The sequence below is a fragment of the Sinohyriopsis cumingii genome, chromosome 11, assembly GCF_028554795.1.
Source record: "Sinohyriopsis cumingii isolate HCF-2022 chromosome 11, ASM2855479v2, whole genome shotgun sequence".
Classification (NCBI taxonomy): domain Eukaryota; kingdom Metazoa; phylum Mollusca; class Bivalvia; order Unionida; family Unionidae; genus Sinohyriopsis; species Sinohyriopsis cumingii.
In genome coordinates this window covers 18924678-18951130 of record NC_142971.1, presented here as the reverse complement: position 1 = coordinate 18951130, position 26453 = coordinate 18924678, and the positions used below count along the sequence as shown (strand labels likewise).

At 33.5% G+C, this 26453-nt stretch overlaps 1 protein-coding gene across 2 annotated transcripts in view; it reads right to left on the bottom strand.

Annotated features, from left to right (window-relative positions):
• LOC149787698 (F-box only protein 47-like) overlaps window positions 1–15098 on the bottom strand; it is a 41283-nt gene extending 26185 nt beyond the window's left edge. The window contains exons 1-6 of one of the 2 annotated variants that reach the window (XM_089975645.1): window positions 14872–15098; window positions 8219–8395; window positions 6658–6840; window positions 3870–3946; window positions 3283–3472; window positions 423–593 (exon numbers count right to left, since the gene is read on the bottom strand). In XM_089975645.1, the coding sequence (XP_089831771.1) occupies window positions 423–593; window positions 3283–3472; window positions 3870–3946; window positions 6658–6840; window positions 8219–8395; window positions 14872–14893 (820 nt within the window). In that variant the 5' untranslated portion in view covers window positions 14894–15098. Of the gene's footprint in view, window positions 1–422; window positions 594–3282; window positions 3473–3869; window positions 3947–6657; window positions 6841–8218; window positions 8396–12330; window positions 12683–14871 lie in introns of those variants that run through there. The other variant, XM_089975646.1, reaches the window with a different exon arrangement.
• Window positions 15099–26453: the final 11355 nt, after the last annotated feature.

Genomic DNA, 26453 nt, shown 5'->3' with positions numbered 1-26453 from the left:
CTCAGGTTTTTCCTAGGAACATTTGTTCAAGATTTCCTAGAAAACCTCAGAATATGTACAGCCAGGCACATACAATGGTAACATCACTCCATGTCCAACAAAACTTGACAAACTGACCACATTGCTTAAGTCTAATACATTTCATCACTGAGGTTAATCATGGGTGTGAAATGATGTAAGGTAGCCAAAGTGAACTAGCAATGTCTACTTCTGTCAAGGACAGCTTGTCAAATATCCTGCTCTTTTCACAACTTCTAGAGCTTATCATAACATGCACGAAACTGAAAACCCACCTCTTATATATAAGGAATATTTAATTGACCAGTAACTTCTATAAAATTTTTTTGCTTAGTACTGCATCTAGACTATATATAAAAAGATCAAAAATTCTAAAGATGTACAATAACTGATGTGAAACAAACCATTTAAAACCGGCCCATAAAGAAGAAATAACAGCCTTGCTTGGTGGACTAAAGGCCACAATTTCAAAATACGGCTAAGCCAGAATGCTCTGTCTTGAAGAGATGGACAAGAGTCCAGAAATACTCTTCTTAAAAACAGCCTTTCTTCATGCTCTAGCTTCACGTTGGTACCTGAAACACAAAGGGAATGTAAAAAAAGAAATATTCCTTAAATCTGTCAACAGGTTTATTGAAAAAGAACACACAAAAAACCTAAGAATCTTATGAACCTGACACAAACCTAGTATTTGAATGATCATATAATCCCCTTCTATAATTTTAAAGCATTCAAATACAAGACCTTTACATCTTAAAGATTGGAAATAATTGTCAAGGCTGGATTTGCATGAATTTTAACTTTTCATTTATTGCACCCCCTTTATTCGATACAAAAGACATAATTAACATGGTAATACAAGAAGGCCAGCTTTTAATTCATTGTAACAACACAACAGATACTTGAGCAATCAGGTATCAAAACAAGATCGGCAGTTAATTAGGCTGTCGTAGAAATGCGTGTGGACAATACATTTCACGTTTGAATACAACTGGGCACATTGTATTTACAATCATTACACTTAAACTGAACTAAAATATAGAATACTCGAATTTCACTTAATAAAAAAACTTATTTATTTAGCAATTATTTTCAAAATTGGTGCCTCAAATAGGCATTAGTGACCTTTTCATTGAGCAAAATGTAGTTGAATTCTGTTATATCTGTGTACCAAGAATTTTGTTTGAGAAGAAATTATAACAAAATACATGACTTTTTTTAAAAAAATTGACAATTTCATAACACTGATTCATATTTCCAGGTCATATCAACCATTTTTGAAGACAGAACAAGCAATATATCAAGGATTCAGTTACCAACTTTTATCACGATTTTGTTATTTTCAATATATAGTGGTCAATTGTTTGGTACTTTCTAGTATATAAAAAAAATGGGATCCACAAATGACCCCGCATTATAAGCGGGTTTGCTAGTCATCAGGGCATGAGCTACTGAGGGAGTGGTGTAAATTGAATAATGAATCCCAAGTTATGCAATAAATGCAGTGTCTTGCACATTTCTTAACCCTTTACCTCACAGAGCATAGTGACAAAGTGCAGCATGCTATAAATAGAACACCTGTTACCTAGTCGACAGCATACGCATAGGCCTGCCTGTGAACTGTATAGCAATGTAGTGCATGTTACGTTTAACAGCAGTTTTAACCATTTTACATTTTTGGTACACATCTCTTATATGTGGAAAAATTTAAGAGTAAAGTCTGACTGTTATAGCTATGTAATTATTTTTCGTGGAAGAATTTTTTGTGCTTTAAAATCGAGAGAGAACTTGTTCACCGCCATGTCAGCGAAGCCACGTGACCAACCATAGCTGCCATTTCCCATACTCGAAATTTACATGTTTTTTGTCTGCATCTACTTCACTAAGTCATCTGAATTTGATAATTTATAAAAACTAATTGCTGCCTACATCAATATCAGAGACTTTACCAAATTTATTGAATCTTTCCTGGTTGTGATTCTAATCGTGAAAACTTCGTACGTACTGAATGAAATCCGCTGCCGCCATTTTGGAGTGGAGATTACGACCCAGTTACTTTAAATAGCAGATATCGACCAGTGCATGAATAGCAACCATGTGATCTGACATAATTGTCATTCGCAGAAATGAATGTAGTATCTAATGGGGGGGGGGGGGTCCCTGAAGGTGGCGCTACGAAAACCAGCTCAAAATGGCTGATGTTTACAGCAGGCGTCAAAAGATGCTTCCATGCGAATCTTGTAGAGGCATCAAAAGGCGCTTCCATGTGAATGGAGTAGAGGAGTCCAAAGACGCTTGCATGAGGTAAAGGGTTAATCAATGAATGTGTTTGCCTGCAGTAAACTCACCATTTTGTGCAGATATGAAAAATAGACATTCAAAACTTTGTTAATAAATGATGAGCAGAAGAAAATCCATTTGAAAGGCATGTGAATACATGAACTGTATTATCTTTTTTTTTCTTCATAACATGTAGACTCTAGTCCAACATACCTATCTGACCTCACCCAATGTGTACACTCCAGCAAGATACTTACACTCCTCTTCTGACAATCGTACACTCATAATTCCCACTATGAAAACAAAGTTATATGGACAGCATTCTTTTGCATACCAGGGCCCAGCAACGTGGAATGAATTGACCACTGAACTTAGACACAAAGACACAGTGATCACATTATAGAGGGCTCTCAAAACTCACTTATTTCGACTGCAAGAACAAACTTAAAGACCTAATTATGTTTCCTACCTGAAATATTCTCAGCACGCTATTTATTTTTTAATGTTTTTCTAATTTCATGGTGTTTGTTTTTGTAATAATATTATTATATGTTTTTTATCTTATAGGTGTCGTCTAATGTTGTAAAGTGATTAGAGCTTCTAAAGATTAGGCGCTATACAAATTCCTCATTATTATTATTATTATGTAGCTTTCATCTCAAAGTGACATTTTCTATTTAATGTATCGATTTAAGTGTTTGTTGTTAAGAATAATCTGTGAGTACCATTCTTCTTGGGTCTCAGAAATATGCCTGAGAAACAATTTTGTTGATCAGTTAGATTGCTGCGTTTTTAAAGACATCTTGCCAACATATGAAAATGCACACAGCCACATGCTTCCAAGACTGTGGACACTGAATGAATATTGGCATCCCAGGCTAAACCCCTAATAACACGTGAAAACCCAACATACAATACAATATATCAACTGTTGGTATAAATTATTATAGGAAAGTTAAATTTATTCATGCCATTGATATTTACCAGGTTTGGAACCCACAATATTCTTTAGAGTTTTCAAAATGCAGGTGTGCTGACAGATGGCATCATATGCTCTTTGACACTCACTGTCATCCCATCCAGCAAGGACAGTATGCAGTAACTTTCCAAAGCATTTCATTGCTATACATCTAGATGAGTTATCACAAAGATGTGTTGAATTGCAGCACATCATCTGAAGCAAATATAAAAAAATGCAAAAGATTCACAAGTATTAGAAAAATAAACTGTATGAAGAACAATATATCTGATAAATACAGTGATGTAACAAACTCCAACCAAATCTGATGTGATCTTTAATAAGGCTTGTGTTAGCCATTGTACAAAAAAGTCATTGCATCTCTAAAACTAACGAAAATATTGTCTTCAGTTATATGTGATGTATTTATTTGTTCCTTCTGTTGCACAATGTAGTGTTGTATTTTACTAACATGAGAACTGCCATCCTATACTGGAAAAAACATACATGCTGATTATTTTAAACAAACACTTTCAAGCTGACATATGTACAATTTGTAAAAAGCTTTTTTTCTGATTATCTAAATATTATGTCAAATTAAATAAAATCTAACCTTTGTGAGAACATCATTGAGAAACTTCAATCTGTCTCTAGTAGCATAAAGACAAGTGGATCTCTTCATGAGGAGTCCTAAAAATAACAATCTAAATTGCATCCTCAAATGCAGACAGCAACCCACTCAAAGAAAACAATTATATTCTTTTTCTCCTCTTCTTTAAATAACAATCTTATTACTTTTCCATGATTGCATGACAACAACTATGTTTATGATATCTCAGAAAACACATAATCACAACAAGATTTCTTTTGTCAGATTTGACTTGTTCATACATATTTCAAAATCAGATGGTATCCCACTAGCATAAAATGAATTTGATGGCGAAGTTTAAATCCAGAACCCCAAACAAGGCACATGTTGCCTCAGGACTAATCCTTCAATCTTTAATGTTGCTAACAATTAATATCCAGTGTAAAGTATCGATGTAGCTATATTGAGAAGAAACAGAAAAATTGTGATATAATACATTATTCTCCTGGGCTAATTAAATCAAAACACTGTAGCACCTGGGCTCTGGGTAAAAAATTTGTTGGACTGTTTCCACTAAATGTATCATTAATTAAATTAATTTCAAAATTTACTTGTTTCTGTACTTTTGAAACAAATGGCATGCTGATGAATATATTAATTATCCTGAGAATGAATTCATACATGCTTGACAACTGAAACTTGTTTGACCCGAGTAAACACAAATATGACACTCAGTCATCTTGTATAGTAAATTCTTAAAATTACATTACTGTCATAGTTTTATTATAAATATACTACAGTTTTATTGCAAATGATTTTTTTTAATGGGACAATGAATATTTAAAGAAAAACAGCAGTTGACAACTAGAACAATCTCCAGACTATTACCTGTAAAAATATTTTTTGTTCTTTTGTAATAAAAATTATTACCATGTTTTGCATTTATTACACCGAATATCAATTTATACTATAATACAGTTCTACCCATTTATGTCAACATCCTCAGGCCCGAGGAAATATTGTCAACAAAGGCAGATGTTGAGATAAGCTTTGGGTGGGGGTCTGAAAAAAAGATACAAGTTAAATTTATCAGTAAGGGGTGACCTGTCGTCAGTGAGTGGCATTTACACTTTGGGAAAACAAACAATGGAAATTTTGAGTACACGAAGACAAGAAATACACTTGTATATTGACAAATTACATTTTGGTTACCTTAGTGTAATAAAATCCACAATAAAATATTGCATTGGTCACATCCTGATATGAAAAACATGCACTACAATATTCAATGTCGGCATTAGCACGTGGCTGCATAGCTACGATGTCGTAGCCTCGAGTTGTTGTGGTTGAGGTTGTTGTTGTTGTAATGGGCTTTAACTCCATTTTTCAGCATAAGATAGGCGATACATGGCAGCCAGCATTAATGGTGGAAGTAGAACCCGGGAAAGAACCACCGATCTACGAGAAGCTACCGGCAAACTTTCTCACATACCCACATTAGCTGAGACCTAGACTCGAACCCACGCAGACAGAGGTGAGATGGCAGTGATCCGTAACGGTGAACGCTTTAGACCACTTGGCCACTCGAGGCCCCTGTGGTTGAGGTAGGAGTAAGGGTACTAATATTAGTACTAATGGTTGCATAGTTGTTATTTACATGCTTCAAGTACATGTACTTGGCCTAGATTTTGGTCAGTCTGTTCCCATCTTACTGAGGCTACTATGGGGATGGGGCTATTCACAGGGAAATGAAAACCTGTCAACAAGTTGGTTTAGACAGTACATGTATTTAGTCATCGTGAAAAGTACATAAAAGGGAACAAGATATATGTGGCTGATATGATTAATGAAGGCATAATATTGTATACATTGACACATGCTAATGAGGTATTAAAAAAATTATTCTTACAATACAATATTGTAACAATGTCAGCCCAAGTGGTATACATTTAAAATACATCCTCAAGATAGCAAGTTATGAATTCTCTCAAATACAAATACATGTAGCAGTAAAAGATTTTAATGTCAAATACATATATATGTAACTGAGATTATTATCCATAGCATAATCAATGCATAAAATTACAATAAAATTTAATTTAATTTATCAAGGACCAAACAAAAGTCTGTTGTTTTTTTTTTATTCTTACAATACAATACTGTAACAATATCAGCCCAAGTGGTATACATTTAAAATACATCCTTAAGATAGCAAGTTATGAATTCTCTCAAATACAAATACATGTAGCAGTAAAAGATTTTAATGTCAAATACATATATATGTAACTGAGATTATTATCCATAGCATAATCAATGCATAAAATTACAATAAAATTTAATTTAATTTATCAAGGACCAAACAAAAGCCTGTTGTTTTTTTTTATTATCCGACCACGACATTAAAGCCTGGTGGCAAGATCAACTAATTGTTGTATAAAGTACAGGTCGGATCTGGCCGCTTGCCGACAGAAATAATTAGGTGGGAAAATTAAAGCGCTGGTGGCAAGATCAACTAATTGTTCAACAAAGTATGGGTCGGAACTGGCAGCTTGTCGACATAAATGATTAGAAAACACAGGACTTGTTCAAGCTGGGACCAAGGGCTTCTGTTGACATGTACCTTTATTTTTTTATCTCAACGTCAACATAAGCATGACAATTTTGGAAGTAATAGTAGACCAAGGGACCGGGGCTTTTATGTCAAAATAGGCGGATTGTCGACATAAGTGATGTTGATATAAGTGGTAGGACTGTATATGCACAGCAATTCACATGGATAAAATGTGTTCAGGTGCAAGAGGTCTGCACTTACCAAGTTTACGAAATGTGTTTAGAGCCTCTGTTTCACTCTTTATTGGTAGTACTGGCTGGGTGCCCTTATACGAGTGAAGCCTGCAAATGTATCCCTTCTGCAGTATGGGATGCAGTACACAATAACCCTCAACCAAATTCCTCATGCCTTTTGATGTTATTGTCAGTAGACTTAAATCCTCCACTGCAATGTAAAATTCAAAGATCACAAATAAAATTACTAGCATTGAGCCAAAGATTAATACTGATTTTAAAATAAGTTTGGATAAATTATACACAATAATGAACTTCAACCGTAAACTATTTTCAATGAATTGCTGTTGCCACACCTACTACTGGATGTAAACGGAAAAATCTCATCGGCCTGGATTTGTTTTAATTGCACACAAAGAAATTTTTTCAAATAATAAGAGCTGTGCAGCATATATTGTTTTATATTTCCACTTAGATGGATTGCTCATCGGATATAAGCATATATTGCCAATATTACCATCAGAGTAAAGTAATTATCCCAAACATTAACATTCACCTCTATGGGAAATGAATTAACCGTCCATGCCTCTATGCTAATTTTACAACTTAACTAATTATACAGATGAAGATGAAAATCCAGAATGGTTGACACCTCTGTATGTGTAAGAATCAAATGGATTCCTTTATTGACCTGCCAAATCTGATCTTGTCCAACCTCTTGCTGATAAATGAAGCTTCAAGGTCAATTTTGTTTAAATAAAAAATATCTATGAAATGTAAAATGTTCACAAGGCTACTATTATCAATGTATATGCAAGCTGTTTAAGAGCCATAACTCTGTACAGAACATGCTGAATATTCAATTCATCTCAGCTCCTGATAGGATCAAGCTTATAAGAAAATTTGGTCAAAATATAATTAAATCAAGCTAATGTTCACAAAGTTGTGATTCAAAATTCACTATCAACAACCCCAACTCTAGGAAATGAAGGTAAAACATACTCATTATCCAGCTCCCGAGTTCTTATTAAAACTAAGCTTGACAACCAATTTGATTTAAATCAAGTACATGTGGAAGCTAGAGTGGCCACAAAAATGTGCATTAGCAATGCCAATGCTAAGATGATCAAAGGCCATAACTAATACAGGCAGGCTACTTATCCAACTTTTCTGAGCTCTTATTCAGGCGAAGCTTCACAGCAAATTTTACTGAAATCTAATTACAAATGTGGAAGCTAGTGTTCACAAGGTTCTGCATTGGAATCATTCTTGCTAAAAATAAAATAATTTTCTTGCTCTTGATAGGTCATAACTCTAAGAAACATAAGCAAAACATGTTCATCATCAATTTCATCTGAACTCTTGCTGATATGAGGCACTCCTAATTAAGTTAAATCTTAAAATCAATGTTCAGGTTAAAGTGTTCATAAAGCTGTGCATTGCCTATGCCAAGATAATCAAGGGTGATAACTAGATGAAACATACACTCAGTGTGCTCATAGCTTATAGTAATATAATTCACACAACAAATTTCTATTAAAAACTCACTGAACTGCACCAGAAATAAATTTAGCATTCACTGAATTTACCAGTCAGATATCCCAATACACGAAATTTTAGTTCTAGTGGCAATGTGTCAAAGAAGCCCAGTGGCTCCTGTTGGATTGTTTCCTCTTGGGTCTCTTCCTTCCCCTTCACTCCGAGTCTGTTTGATCGCCTTGGCTTCTTACAGGGCAGATAAGCTTTTAAGTCCATTTCGCAAATTTCTGTAAAATGCAGTATTTATTATGAAAGTTAAAGAACTTGTGATGCAATGTTTTTTCTTATTTATTACCGAACCTCAACATTCTAATAATTTCTACAATCATTACAATGTAGTGACTTCTCATCTTCATTAGCCAAGGCTCCAATATGATAACCCTATAAATCACTTAGGCTGGAGTCCTATGTAGACATGTAATAAGTGGGCAGCAAAATTCAGAGACTTGCCAGTCCTGCTTTCAGCCACCTGTTTAGTGGGAAAATGTGTTGATCAGTTAGCTGTGCTGATATTTACAATGACAAAATTCAGTGGCTGAATTATAAGAGTACATCAGAAGAACATGATGTAATAGCCAGGCTGCAAGTTTACTCTAACAGGTGGCTGGGTGGGAAAATATGCTGTTACTTACAGTGATTAAATTCAGAAACAGAAAGACCCAGAGCTGTACATATGGTCATTTATAAGAGTACATTAAATGAACAACTTTAGCTTTTATTATTGTGTTCATTTCAGAGTGAAGCTGAATAAGTAGTGCACATGAACTCGAACCAAAACATGTTGAGACTTAGACAAAATGCCATTCACAAATCTGGAAGTATTTTGGGGTTACACGGCAAATTGATGAAGATTGTAAAGAGATTCAAAAGAGTGCTAAAGTTGCTAAAACTGATAGTTTGGATGGGACAGTCACCAAGTGTAAGAAAGTGTGTGATACCTGGCTTAGTATTTGGAATAAGACCTTTTCTTGGATTGACAAAATTCATCAGTCTCACTCTGATGGACAAACAAGAGTTATATCTCACCGGCATAAAGAATGTAGAAATTAACCTCACTGGCAACCAACAGTTCTTTAAAACTGCCAAATTTTCTAGGAGGGGACTGCAACCTTATGCTGGTGGGACTCCTATTTTCACCAAAATGGGAGTCCTGAACTCCTAGTTTTAAAATCCTAGTAAGACCTCTGGCCACGTAACCAATAGCGTGTGACTGCAGTGCACTTTACATTGGTGAAAATTGTAGAGACAATTTACTTCAAGAGGATATTTTCCAAATTCAGTATTGAACGTATGACTACATACCTGAGTGAATCCATTACAGGTGTATTTGAGTGAAAGGATGTATTTGTACAAACATGGACTGGCAATGTAAAATTGCTTATTTAGTCCATTCCAGTTGTGTGCTCCCTTTGTCCTCATCATATAGAAACAGTGATCAAATTTAAACAATTTTATTTTGATTTGATGTCAAAGCCAATGAAATTTACAGACTTTAAACAGAAATAAATGATCAACCTGCCAAGGTGTAGATAGGGTTTACCCTTTTCTTCCCGTGTGCATATCTGGATGCCTGCTGTAAACATCAGCCATTATTAGTTGGTTTCCAAGCGCCACCTTTGGGGAAAATCCCCTATCAGATATTACATTTAATGATGTGAATGACAATTATGTCAGATCATGTGATCACTGTTCTAGTAGTAATCTGCTATTTAAACTGGGTCAGAATCTCCATTCTCCAAAAATGGAGGCGAAGGATTTTGTTCAATACCTTCTGGAGTTTGCACGATTAGAATCCAGAGGTCTCACTAGGATTTTAAAACTAGGAGTCCAGGACTCCCATTTTGGTAAAAATAGGAGTCCCACCATCAAAACTTTCAGTCCCTTCTTTCCTACAGAATCAACACAGACATGAGTGCGTCTTTGTTTAGATGGAGAGGTTTTCGTAATGTAATCACTCACTTTAATATAGCTTCATTACAACAGTCCACTGACACGATTGCAAATTTATGGTTTATTTGTCTACGTACTTGTAGTAATTTTAGGCAATGGTTAAACAGTATCTGATTTGCTGGTTTTTTTTCTTTGTATTTTCGCAAATATGTGTCAAGTCGGAAAACAGCTTAGACCTTAAAGCGCATCTCACATATTCCACAACATAGCATTGTTCTATACGTTTCTGACCTACATAATTTGCAGTTTAAAAGTTAAATCTTTAATTAAATAATACCTAGGCTTTGCTTTCAATGATTTGTATATTTTTCTGAAAATATTTGCCCAATGATTTATGAAAATGGACAATCTAATAAACTGGTACATCCCAGACTTAACGAAGTCTGCCATTATTTCCCATAAGACCTACTGGTTCACTTACAGTTTCAAACTACTTTTTATAACGAAATAGTGTATAAGAGGCAATTAATATATATCCAGATCACCGATTCTGATCTTAAAACACATGTTTGTATGTTTTATCATCAAATGATATCATGCAGGAAATTGATAGTTGCTACCTTACTTGGAAAAATAGTTAATGGTCAATCAGCTATCAAAACATATGCTTGTGAATGGGCAAGAGTTTGTTTGTCAACATAACTGATATCAAAACTAGGCCTTGCTACTGATGTACCATATTATATGTATGATATTCAACAGATCAGTCACTGCAACATTTCCATTTGTACCCTGTAAAACGTTCTTTCATAGTTTTCAAAACAAATGCAGTAAATATCTAACCAATCAAAAACTGATATAAACAGTGGATAAATATTGTTACAATTTTCATGTTGCCTTCAACTTTGTTTGACCATTTGAATAGAAAAATCTTTCTGATGGTAGATTTAGAAAGCCTTCATATATTTTTCATTGTCAGAAAAATGTGTGAATCAGATTACATACAGATATTTACAAACATGATGAGGTTTATTCCCATCTGCAATTAATAAAAATATGAATAACACAAAATGTAGTAGAAATTTTACAATATTGTGTTATGATTTTGTCAGTGGTGGTGGTGTTGTCATGTTCAACAATTTTTCAGTCGTATCTTGGCAACAATCATTTAAGTCCGTTAAGTTTGTTCAGTTAGTAGATCTATTTCTTACTGATCAATGATATTTGGTATGCAAAAGCATCTTATGGAGTACATGTCATATAGGTAGGTGACTTTGACTTTACTGTATTGGTCTAGTAATTTATTGAATTTATATACATTTTTGTTAGTGCACACTTTAATTTTCATGAAGATAGCATAAAACCAAGCTTTGATGAATATATTTTACAACTGATAGGATCTAAAGTATTTGAAAAGCTTGAAGAGATTGTGACAGCAGACAAATGAGAAAATATGTACCGATGCTGTCATCTGGACAATAAGCTTCAGCACTGGAGGGATACCACTCTGTGATCAATTAATTTGTACCAAAGATGATTGGTTTCTCATATCATGGAATGCTTTCAAGGTAAATCTTATAGTATTGCACACACAAAAATACTGATTCAGGTTTTTCAGTGTTTTATTTATAATCCAGTATATTTATCTTCAAATTAAATCACAGATATCAAGATCTGATCTTCTGATATCTTACAATGTAAAATTGTATAACAGTTTTTATTGTTTTGGAATGTTTGCAAATAAAGTATCTATAAAAATAAATGATCTGTATTCTGATAGAATTATATACTGTATTTTGCATCTTTATTTACTTTGAAATAGGATTTAGCTAGCTGCATTTTAATTTTAATGAAAACAGCCAAAGAGAGAAAGCATGCAGTAAGGATGTGAGAGCCAGATATAAAATAGTGTATCCAATGTACAAGAAAGAAGAATACACTGTCAGGAAAATCCTTGTCGACTCAACATATGGCAAGAATATACATTAGTAATTAATGAACATAAAGGCATATATCACTTAGAGATATAAATACTGTTGTACCAAGTGTAAGTACCTATATTATTTTTTTATATTATTAAATTCAAACAGTAAAGGCAAAATATTTTTAAAGTTGACACTCCTTTAACTTTAAAGGTCATGAAGTTTACCTGTGGTAAAATAATAAAAATAGGCAACCAATTGTAAAGACAAATACTTTTAATTCATGTATTAACTTCAATAGTTGCGGTCTTTCCACTTGTACAATACAATGCATACTAAATTTAATTTACAGATTATGTTGAACTTCGATGAAAACAGCATTCACAATTGGACAGGTGTCTCACATGAATGATGAAGGAGTAAAACTTCTGGTAGATGTTCCACCACCATTGTGTAGTCTGTATGAGATGCCTGACAAGGATATTGCTACTCAAAATCTTCTTAGCAGGTTTAATTGCTGTCAGCCTCATGAAAGCCAGTGTAGTTCAGGTTTTGATCAGGAAAGGCAGTACGGATCCTCTGAACAACACATGATGGAATGATGACCCTCACTTACTTGCCCAAGAAGTGCCAACACTAACCAAGCAAATTGTCTATATGCTGTATACCGATGTCTTCTGAAATAATAATTTGAAAATCAAGTTGAAATAAAATATGCTTTATGCATTAGATCAAATTTGGAAATCAAAAGTTTTAGTAGATAGTATTAGTAGTGGCCCAGTGTGATTTGTCGTTATTATGTATTTCGATAAAGTTAAATGATTCCAGTATAATCTGTGCATGCATATATATATATATATATATATATATATATATATATATATATATATATAACCATCTTATTTTTCGACATAAAAAATGAAATAAAACAATATTTGTACATGTATATGTGCTGTTTTTTGGCATGATTGATCAGTATCACAGGTATAAAGGTTAGACAGTGTAGGCCTCCAGAACAGGGGTTCAATCCAAGATGTCATAAAATGACTTGAAAAAGTGGTTTATTTATTTGCTGTATTAATAACCCCAATATTATGCTGTCATGCACAGATCATGAAAGCAAAATTTATGAAAACAAAAGAACATGAAAAATTACTCAGACATTTTACTTACTCATTTCCTTGTTCTGGATGTTCTCCAAATTGTTGTCTATAATGGTAGTATGCAACTTTTAAAACATGGATGTCGAGACAAACTGGACTGAACCCTGGATAGTGTGTTATACACTGTATCCCCTGGTAGTCATTGTGGACACATGTGACCTTCTCTATGTCACAACAACATACACATACCCTTGCTGTGGGCATTACCAAACAATGTCCACAATTACACATAAAACAGAGTTTTCTTCTTTAATGCATAGTGCTGTGCTTGTCAAATTTAATCTCATATTTATGAACACATCAATAGCACAGTACAATCACACAAACTGACTAAATTCAGGAACAGGTAAAACGTTTTGTACAGCACTGAAAAATTAAATTAGATATGAAAGAAAATAGAAGTTGCAAGAAGATGCTTACCACAGAAAAAAAAGTGTATTTCATAGTTTATCAAAATCAACTATTAACATACATATGAGAAATTCAAAGTTTTAACTTATAATACAGCGTACAGAATATGAATTCAATTTTAATGTCATGAGGGTAATATCCTGCCTATTTCAATAGTTGTGCAAAAGAGGACCTCCTCTCCTAGAAATCTTGAACTTATTCACAGGTTTTCAAAGCTTACAACTGTGATCCAATGTACCTTTTACTTATTAACGTACAGGTACGTCTCTATCCATGAAATGCTATACACTTGTGCAGCCTTTATTACAGTTGAGAAAAAATCCAAATTTGTAAAGGAACAGGAGACTGTTGAACAATACTGTAAATATCGTCGGATACACATATTTATCATAACTTAGGCCATAGACATATTCAGAAAACAATTACCATGAATTGTCCGTCAATCTATCTTTTCTTCGTCATCTTCACCTGCAACTTCTGATTCGTCGGTATTGGAAATATAGGGTTCAAACTGGTACGGATTAATTTGGGTGACGATACCAACTCGGCCTTTGTTTACAACAAGTGTTCAAAATGTGACGTCACGCTTTGTTTTCACTAAATACCGGAAGTGGTCGGTGGTTGCATTCGGTTATTATCGTAAACGCAGATGCAAACGCGATATTAGGTAGGCTTCCACGCAATTACTACTGAAAAGTTTCCAATCGGATTTTTTACATTCGTATTTTGAACATATATTCTCTTTCACCAAGAAGTGAACTGAATAAATGCAGATACACTGTTGTGGCACTTTAACAAGAGGTTCAATTTCTATGTTTATAATCATATATGCAATGGGACATAATTCCAAACTCTCAATGTTATGTAATTTACGGAATTATCGGGCTGTTGCCAAACAGGATGAACTACGTCATTATGTTGTCTGGTGGAAATAAACTAGCCTATAGTGTACGCAATTGTTGTATCCTGCATCAACGTGTGGACAAAACGGTACGACACTGTTCTAATGTTATTCTTTCACACACTTTCTGCTAACTGATGCACGACACTTAACTAAAAGAAACGAGACATCACAATTCCATCATTTGCTGCCATTTTTTTTTTTTCACAGTCAGATTACCATCCCACCCATCTGTACTGAACTTTGCAACATCCACGGCTCTTAACGGCATTCATGTCGATTATTTCCTTAGGTTCATCACAATGTGTGCCTTCTGAACTCTATATTATCAATGATGGATAACAAAAAGACTTTTTCCCTCATAAAATATTACCTTGACTACATTTATTTAGTTACCCAGACTAATATTCCTTTACCTTTAAGAAATTGCAAGAACATAAGAAAGTTCCGGCAGATCGCTGATGGCACCTCGAACACTACGTTCAATAGACTGAAATGTGTCCTAACACTCAAATTTTCTTAAATCTGTGTCTTAAGTACATAATGAGAACTTGAAAAACACCATTAGGTCCAAGGAAATTAAAATTAAATCAAGTCACTTGAAACACTTCTGCAACCCCAACTCGTGCTTGCAGACGATAAAATCAAATGCACGCGCACTTTTGCTGACAGTACTTAATGGATCTCACACACTGAAGAGTTGCTGTGCTCTAAATTAAGGGTCCGCACAAAAACTACATATTGATGCGGTAAATATTTTTTTATTTAACACATGCTCTTTTGGTAGACAACGACAATAATGCGATAATTCTCTTTAAATTTGTACAAAAAAAAAAACTCATTCTTAAATGCTTTGTTCTGCTTCTATTGTTATGACAGTCTAATTCAAAATTTCAGTCATCCTTCTTAGAGGTAGGCCATTATTTAATGTTTGTTGTCCTTCATATTTTTTCTTTCGAACTTTAACAAAGATGATTTACCATTTTCTTGGATACATACACACATATTATGTTAGTCCTAGATACCTAGTAACAACGTCGTTCTAATATACTTTTTCAAAAGTCGAAGGTCCTGTCACCTTATTTTGTCATTCATTTATTTGCGTTTTGTTGTCGTGCACGTTAAACTTTTGTACTGAGTTATTATTTTTTATGTAGCTTTTACGCTTTAGTAAATTCGCTAACTCACCAACAACTCAATTTTCATCTTTGAGTTTGAGACACGTATTGCAAATCTTGCAAAATTCATGTACCTGAGCAGTAGAGAGGGTGAACAGACCACTTTGCTGGAAGGTCCATTTTCGTAAAATAAAGCTTTCTACGAAAAACGAAAACAAAGGGTCAAGAACGTCAGACCGAAGCCTCTAACTAAAACCTACTGTAACACTTATTTGTGGTCGCATCCTCTCTGCTGCTGTCTTCTTATCCAAAGATTTTATCAAGACCAATACGATATCGCGATCGAGGATCATGTAAATGTAATGTTATAAATCCATGTGAAGCAGATTGTGCTTTTGAAAAGAAGTTTTTGAACTTAATCATGTCCATATCCCCACTACACCAAGTCTGATGAATGTTTTGCAGAGTATATGTATCAACTCCAGTAAACACAACTCAAATATTATAATTATCTCTGATTACTTTAGGTAATTGTGTATATCGCTGAGTAACATAAATCACATCAGTATTTGTATGCCTGCCTCAAGAAAATATTCTAGCTGGATTTGACTGCTTATCTAGCATTACATCATCGTATACTACGAGATTATTAATAAATCCATCGAGGTCATCTACAGATGGGGTTTCATCAATATCGGTGATAAAATCAATAATATCATTACCATCTTCATCCAACAATTTTGCATTTTTATTAATATCTTTAACTACATTGTAACATCTCTGATCATCAACTGACGGAGCTTCTAAATACAAATTATCCCATTTGAACCATCTCATTATCATATAAAGTAACAATTGCGTTTAACCAGATCCAGTTGGAACTATGATAATTGCTCTGATCTAATTTCGTAGCGCTGGTTGATGCTTGATTGACTCTTGCTCTTGTGACACTGAGAAATCAATGACATCCATGTTATACAAATGTAATAAACAATATGGATTTATTTTGTGTTCGATGTAGGGCATCCACCCCACAAGTGGATTAACAATGATAATAAAAATATTTAAAAAATGCGTGCTTTTTCAGGAAAGTATGTGAAATGTGGTACAAATAAATATAAATTTATTTCGTCTCGTATGAAGACAGGTGGTGATATCGCTACTTCCTTAGGAAAATTACCAGGAACTCCATGGGCTAAATACCCAGGAGAAAACCATCTTCTAGTATATAATTATTGTGGTCCTGGAAACCAACTTGATATCCGAAGTGTGATAAATGCATTAAATAATAAAATTACTAGTGCGATTTCTATGAAACCCGTTAATGCGATTACAAAACAAAAAAAAAACAACAAAAAAACAAAAAAAAAACATATACCAATACAGCGACATGACTCCTTTTCAAAACAACCAGTACTAGGTAATGTTACTGCAATATATTTATATGAACCTGGTGAACTTGAAGGTGTTTAAAAAAAAGAGCAACTGGTCCTAATTGGAGTGTGACGACACATAAAATCTCCAGCGTGGTAAGACCTACGGGTAAACCTGCAATCTACAGACGAGATTCAACTGCTCCTCAACGTGGATTTGTACGCGAGCAATTACAAGTAATTCCTGAAGATACACAATTACCACCGCATTCACGTTTGTAAACTAGCCCCTCGACGTCGATTACATTCAAGGCAGGTCAGCATCACATTTTCGTGTGTGTGACCAAGACTACTATTAATTCTATCTACGGTAAACTGTCTTGGATTATTATTTGATAACTGCCACAACATTACTGTATTACAGCTCGCACAATGATTATTTTGCTGTTGTTTCAGTGTCCTGATAAATTCAACATCGAGATCAAAGTGACGCTTATTTTATTTTATTTTTGTCACACTGTTTATAACTATTTTCTTCTTACTATATCATCATTAGTGTCCTGAATTTGATTATTATTTTCTGTGAAGTCTATGACTATTCTCTTCAGATGAGATATTCTTCTGACTGGAGACACTGCGAGATAAACTAACTTTGACCATTCCATACGATTATTAACGATCCAAACATTTATATCAGAGATGGTTAATCCTTGTGATGAATTAATTGTCATTGCGCATCCTAGCGTCCATGAAGTTTTGGCCATAGTTAACGCGCTCTCAATAACAGGAACTTAAACATTATCATTTAATACAAGATTTTGTTTCTCTGACGATCCTGGTATATCAACATAGATATTTCATCGTCGCGTATCTGCTGGTCGATAACACAATGGTACGTGTAGATTTGAATTTTTTTCTTTATGCAACAAAAATAATTGTTGTTGAGGTGTATCACGAACTATCTTTCTACTTGCCACTATCAAATCATTTGGTCTCCATAAATTCCAAAAAATACTTATAGGAATTTCTGAAATTATCTCGCGCATTATTTCACACTGAACTTTATTCGGTTGTAGTCTGATTAATTTCTTAATCTCTCTTAATTCTGGATCACGTGCTATATGATCATCAGTTATTTCTTCATAATAATCCACAAGTTTTTTCAGCCATTTATGTGGAGACAATCCAACAAAAGGTGGTGGTTGACCATGATCGCCATACATTATCACAGCAGTATTATTTGTCAATAACCAATCAAGAAATATTATTAACGTTTCTAATGAAACGGTGCATACTTCATCCCAAACAAGAATCCTTGGAGTATATTTCTCGCCCATTCGTTCATGAGTCCATTTATCTCACTTCCATCGAAAGAATTTATAATAAGTGCATGATTTAATATTTATTTCTTTCATTTCTCTTGCAAGTCTGTGCTTTGGAGTTAATGCAACGATATAAAAATTCCGAAATAGTTCTGCGAACTATATGATATAATTGCTTCACTTACAACCAACGATATCAGTAGTTTTGCATCGAGCATATATCGTAATAATACTGCTGGTGCTAACATTGTTTCTAACAAATGTTTGCCAAACCAGACATAGCAAAGTCGGATGAAGATCTTCTGCAAACTTAAATGACTCGATACAAGCGAATCCAGTCAGGCCAAAATCTGGTAATGGTCCATTTAGCGATTCTCTTGTCATCTTGTGTGTTGGATGTTCAAATCGCTCAAAATACTTCGAACACTCTCCCACACCAAGAAAACTTCCGAGATAACAAGCAACCATATCAACCGAGATAATATCCTTATAATCGTATCTGGTATTCCATAATTCACCGTTTCCATATTCGACACAACTCGATATTATATCATTGAGAAAATTAAACCTCGTATGCTTCCACGAATTTTTCTCTCTAGCAAAATGAGCCGCAACTGATGGGATCGTAAAACAATTACTGAGCAACTTTTCATGCATGACATCGTCATTTCTTCGTGAAGAGATTATGTGCGATAAATATAACCATTAGGTCGTACAAACTGATCATAGTTTACATCATCGGAATTCTGAAATAACCATACTGATACAGGATCGTTCTTACTTATTTCGTTAAAAATCAATTATGTCTCCAAAGTAAAATTGAACAATTCGATTTCGTGGATTTTGCTGCATTAGTCCAAAGCATTATGATCAATAATTTCAATCGAAGCTCCTTTCCATTTATACTTTGATTCGTACAAAAGCTCTACAGTTATCGTTTTTACCGTAACTGAAAATTTTAATTTCTTTCTTAGCTCAGCGACGTCGTTGATAGACTCGCCGTTGTCTTTAACTATTTCTGCACAATCATTTATTATTTTACGTCTTTTCTCTGTTAAACCATTTCCGCGAGTCGAAATTGTAAAATGTTCTGTTACTCGTTCGGCTACACAATTTATTTTCGAAACTTTTATCCATTTCAGATCATGAACGCTGGGTTTTATCATTCAGCGGATATATTGCATAAATAACTGCGGTCACAGGATACACTCTTTCATAATATGGTTTCTCAATACCAGTCAACATTCCTGGTTTGGAATTTTTACTTAATACGGCGATTTTTTCGTTATTAAGGACATGGTCACGTTTGTCACTGATAATCCAAGTATTGTCCACTTCTTTAATAAACTTTACTATGAAACATATATTTGATTGACGAGATAATTAATAATCATAGCCGCAAGTTGGTAGTTCATTGTAGCATCGATAACATCTTTGTTGCGTATGATTTTTAATGTTGACCAAATATGAGATGCATCATCGTGGCGAAAAAATTCTTTTAGCATTACGAATACTTTTAATCATAGTTTCCGTCGGATTAATCAGACAACGTCGTCGTGGGTCAAGGGTTCTTCTATCAAGATCGAATCTATATTCAAAAGGTTTTATCTTAATCAATGATAATATCGTAAATTTATCCATATTATAATTAAGACAAATATATATATTTAAATTGAAATATTATACACACACACTCACACGCACAAACACACACACACACACACACACACACACACACACACACACATATATATATATATATATATATATATATATATATATATATATATATATATATATATATATATATATATATATATATATATATATATATATATATATATATATATATATATATATATGGCCGCCATATATAGTATATCGTGTGCTGAGAAATGGCGTAAAACCCTACAACAACAGCAACTCACTGTAACAAAGCTTGCGTAAACGAATTCTGCTGACGTCACTTACAAAGTGTATCGAGAGAGAGATTAGGACCTAAACCTTGTTTGAATTGTGGTGCTGTCGATTAGAAGAAAAACGCAGTTGTGTGTGCAATGTGGTGGTAAAAAGTACAGAGAACTGAAAAGATATTATGATAATAAAAACACTGATAATAATGACAGCCATAAAAGGCCCTGAAGATATCTCGCTAGATTTTCAAAAAATCATTTATAAAAATAATCATTTAAACAAATAATATTATTATTTAAATGGAGCAAAAAGAATTTGTACAACATCCTATTATCAAGAATAATGAAGCATCTCGTGATGGTGTAATTATTTACTGTCGACTAAAAAGCTGGTAATATAACTAATACTAGTTATTTCATCATCAATACTAAGATAAATTAACATCATTCCAGACATAGATTTGTCTACGAATGTTTTCCGGGGGGGGGGGTGAGTAATCGAAGAAGGTCTTGTGATCGATCTCATTCAATCCAGAAACTCGTTAGCTCTTTAGACAAATTACAAGCCATTAGACAAAGCCAGAACAGCAGATGTGATGGTACTGGTAAATATTTTTTTTAAAAAATGTAAAACTTGTTACGTCTGTAAATACATAAACTGGGGACGAAATAATATTTGAATCAATGAACGCAGCTGGAAAATATTTTGATATTTCAGTACGCTTGGTAAAATAGGGTGCAGATAATATTACCAGATATGCTTTTTCAAAGAAATATAAACAAAAATAACTTTTCGTTATTGTCTGTAAAGTTAAGCTCTCTAAGGTAGAGTTATTAAGTAGTTATCTCGCTTGTTACTGCGTAATCGACCCCATTTTTTGTCATCGTAACTAATTATATACAAATATTCAGTAACTCAACCATCTGTGTGATAATTAGTATCCGTGAAGTAATATAACTTTGTAATAGTTCAAATTAGTGAAAGAATGTTTACATTTTAATTTCGTCTCCCTTGACAAGACAAGGTAGAAATCAATCGCCCGCTTTGTTATACAGTAGTTATTTGTAGATCGCTCTGTTATACAGAATTACGTGTATTTTAAACCTGAATTAATCAATGACAGAAATATATACAATGTATGATTATTGTAATACGATGTGTTCTGGAAAATGGAAAATAAATCCACGTTGTAGTTGTTATAATAATCATTTGTAGGAAATCCAGCATAAGTAACTTCATCATAACTTCGGAAACATATATATGTAAGACTGGAACATAGCGCAACGGTAGCGTGACTAATTCTCATACTCGAAGATTGGCGTTCTATTCCCGTGACTGGCAAACTGTCCAACTCTCGACGGTGGCGAAAATTGCAATTTTTCGTTAAATTATGGGGGTTCCAAGCCCCAAAAGGATTTCATGTACACCTCCTCATCACGTCAAACAACGTGGTGAGTGCATTTTGCACTCTCCCCGGGGATTGATATGGGGGGGTGTTTCTTTAAGGAATTCACTGGGGAGGGGTGGATCTTCCAAAAATAAACGTAGCATGATGTGAGCTCTCAATTTCACTGAAGCGTACCCCACAGAAAAACATTCAGAAGCAATGTCACTCAAAAAGTTCAGCATCGTGGGCTTGCCAAGAAGACTATAAGAAAGATTTCACAAAAGGACCCTATGGAAAGGTACAAATACAAATATGAAGGGACCTTATGAATGATAACCGCTTATCATTTTATTTTTTGTTAATGTTAAAAATTACCTTTATATATATAAAACACACACACACACACACACACACACATATATATATATATATATATATATATATATATATATATATATATATATATATATATATATATATATATATATATATATATATATATATATATATAATGAACTTTGAAAAATATTAATGTTATTATTTCTGCAATTAAAAAATTTAAATATAAAAATTGCAAACACGAAAATTCGAAGATGGGTATACACTACCAGCAGAGTATAGATTTATTAAGCTCATCCAGCAGTCTATGTTCCAATCTTTGACTATGGTTAAAGATACAGAAGTTAAAAGATTAGTATCTCTCTCGCGTGCAATTGAAAATTAGATAAGAAGTAGCTGACGAATATCAGAAGAAAAAGATTATTAACACGCGCGTGCGTTAGTTGAAACAGTTTATGTCAGATCGTGAAAGTGTAAGTGATTGTTAAAGTGAAAGTGAAAGTACTGTCAGTGACTGTAGTAAGAACATCACTAAGGGGGATTGTGAAAGTAAAAGTAGTGACAATGAAATGACAACTTGGATCCCTGTCGTGGCTAGTGAAAGTTAATATTTATCCTTGACTTTGTCAATTTATTTATTTTTATTTTTTGTTATTATGTGAATTTTTATTTTTTCTGTTTTTAATTACAATTTCGAGCACCTATTTTCCCCATCAAATTATATTTAAAAAATGTGACTGATTTTCCTTATTTTATGTACTATTTACCCAGAGTCAGTAAAAAAAGTAAATTCCGTTATAATTTCACGAAATGGAAGATCTATGATCTTATATGTAAATTAATATTAAGAATTTCTTGTCTTAAATCAGTAATGTGTCCGGTCTGGTCAGTAAGTTTAAAATGTATTATTGATAATAACGGATTATGGCAATGCAGATAAATAATAATAATAATAATGAGGACTTTGTATAGAGCCTAATCTTTAGAAGCTCTAATCACTTTACAACATTAGACAACACATATAAGATTTTAAAAAAACATATAATGATATGATTACAAAAACAAACACCATGAAATTAGAAAACATTAAAAAAACATGCTGAGAATATTTAAGGTAGGAAACATTATTCGGTCTTTAAGTCTGTTCTTGCAGTCGAAATAAGTGAGTTTTGAGAGCCCTCTTGAATGTGACCACTGTGTCTTTGTGTCTAAGTTCAGTGGGCAATTCGTTCCACGTTGCTGCATGAATGGGTTCTTGTACAATCAAATATAAAATATCCCGGAGGTACTTGCGGCGTAAATGTACACAGAATATATCCTTGTTGAGCTTGAATGGATTTTTCAAGATCCATTTGATAGCTGCATTTCTATTAAATCGCATACAAGATTAACTGCGATTGTTGGTGTTATATTTACAATTCCCGGTGAAATATGACAGCTTTAATCGTACGGATTATTGTTATGTCTGACAATACCTGCTGGTGAATCTATTTTTCTCCATGCAGCTAATATTTATGGGAAATTTTAATTGATAATATTATTGACTTTTATTTTTAATCCATCAGTATAAAATCATGGCATTAGAAACATTGATCTATCTGCTTCAGTTAATCTATAATAATCGAGAAATATTTCTTTATAAATTTCTTTTCTATTATATTGTGGTTTTGCAATATCTTCCTTTGTTATATGCTAAATACTTTGTTATTCATATAGTCAAGATCTGATACAACTTGATTTAAATGTTGTATTAGTTCAATGAATTTATTTGTTAGATCGTCATTAGGATACTCCAGAATATAATTTTAAAATACATTTACTAATGTCGTGGGCAAAGTCATATGTTTCTTTCTAATTTTATTAGTTAATGAATGTAATGTTTCTTCATTAACATTATAAAATCCTTCTAACGATCGCATCATACTAGTAAAAAATAGAGAACATAAATTGTGGAAGTAATGGAAATTCTTCTTTGTAATATGTTTGAGTTTTTATGATTTTTTTTATCTGTAAGGAATTCATTTAACTTTAGTTCTGGCGGTCCTTGATAAATAGGCGGAATTGAAGGTCAGCCTAACACAGATCGGATCGATGATTGATAAATATCTAAAACATAATCTGGTGAAACTATTTCTATTGCAGCTGATAATGTTGGTTTATGAACAGTAATATCTATTTTTGATTCTCTTTATTCTCTTTCAATTATAGTCTTAATTCTGCCCCGGAATTCATTGTTGATTTGTCCTATTTGATATTTGCCTGTAGGTAGACTCACAACTTGGAAATCGGAGTTGCATCATGTTTATTATTATTTGCAAATACAAACGAATTATTTGCTGGCAATTCACCAAATAATTTTGATCTGATTTTTGGCCATCTGTAATTAACTCGTAATTGTACTAGCCTATTTCTTTCACTGGAATTGCAGTTGGAAAGTTAACGCTAACTTCAGGATTATTGGAGCTTACTGATATCATTAATGTTTTGACGGGATTGTATTAATTCATATTTGCTGGAGTAATTTGATAGGCGTTGACATTATTATTATTATTATTATTATTATTATTATTATTATTATTATTATTATTATTGGTAGTAGTAGCAGCAGTAGTAGTGGTAGTAGTAGTATTAACGCAGGCGTGGCTTTTATCACAGTAATTACTTCCTTGTAAATTTCAATCAACTTGTGTAAATTCAAAATCTGATATTTTTCGATCACTAAGACTTGTTGATAATAACGAGGATAATCTGGAGCATGCTAGCGTCCTTTTCGTAATTTTATTTTTTAATCATGTAATGTTGCATTTGTGCATGTCATATATTTTGCAATAATATTAAGAAAGCAAATAATTGTCGTTGATGCAGAAACACAGATTGTTACAACTGCTGGTGCCATCGCTAGCGATGGTGTTATTGTTGATAATAATACACCAGTTCCAGCAATAATAGCAGACGCCGAATACACAATTATATCAACAACAACTATATGTCTGTGATCTTTATTTAAATTTTACTGTACACTCGTCAACGATATTTTAAGTTTTGTTTGCCATTCACGTGCTTGATTATATCTGTAATGCTGCACTGCACGTTGAACGTTGATCGGATTGTTCATTATATTTTAATTAAGTGGGAATTTGGCGACTAATTCAAGACACCAATAGTAAATTAAGCCGAGTTCTTTTTCTTCAGGTTCCACATTAAATGTTTCCCCGTGGTTTTGCTCCAACATCAATAACATAAATCCAGGATTGGATAAAGCTGTGATATTGTGGTATATATATTGTAAATGTTGTAACGCCAAGTACTGAGAGCCTGTTTATACCGGTAACCGCAGAGCGATGTTTGATAGATTTATTAAGTGGTGACCATAATGATGATCTAGACCCTACTGTATACACTACACTGTCTGTAATCTTTTTTATATCGGAGAGTTTAATATCGATGGCTGGTAGACTTCCGAAAAATTCATAAATGAATCTATTTATGTTTCTACGAAAACTCATAAACAATTGTACATGATTAGAATAAATGAGGTTATTTCATTCTGAAATGAAAAAAAACGGGTTCATTAATGGAAGGGTGTATTTCTTCGTTACAGCGTCATTGTCTGATTCTGGTTGTCCAAGATCAGCACTTTTATTATTAAACATATTGAGAGGATCAGTCATCGTATCACTGGATTTTTGTACTGGACCACAAATATTATCTAATATCGTTGACATAATAACACTAGGCTTAATTATTCCATTAGTAACAAACACAGCTATGCTATTTTCAGTTAATCCATTAATTTTAACCATGATGTCTTTCGGTGAAAGATTGCTTGTCTTTAATTTTCCTTGCTTATCTTGAAATACAACATCTTCGTTTGGATCTACATTTGCAAGGTTTAATACTTGAGATATTTGATCACTAATCTGTTTACTTATATTTTCATGAGTTATTCCGTCGGTTTTTTACTTTTGTTTAGAGGAAGATCTTCCGTAAATATCGACCATTATACTATAAGATCGTGTCTACTCGTATAATCGTGCACGACTTTATGAGATGGTAATGTTGATAATGTCACAGCGTCGAGTACAGAAATTACTTCACGGCCACATATCGGCGGATCGGTTATTGTTTGTGTTGGCAATATTGAATACCAGTCTGGAGTTTTATTGTGCTTACGTAATTTAAAAATTCTTTTGGTGCAGCCAGTCCATACGAATCAAAATAAATAATTCCACATGGATCAATTGCGTATGCCACCCAATGAGTATCAGTATCATAACTATTATCGAGATTAATTATACCAGTTTCTATATTGTTTAGTTGTTTTGGTAATTGATCACGCATAAAAACACCTCTGAAATGATTGATATTTAATTTTAGCAGTATAAAGTATATCAAAATTTGACATTGTAATTATTAACGAAATGTTCCTGGAAGTCTCAGACCTTTTCCTATTGATAAGGAGTTCCTGGCAATCTTAGACCCCTTCTCCTTTTTTAAAATCCTTGTCCTGTTGCTTTCTGTAATGCCATTCTCGCAGCAGTTCCA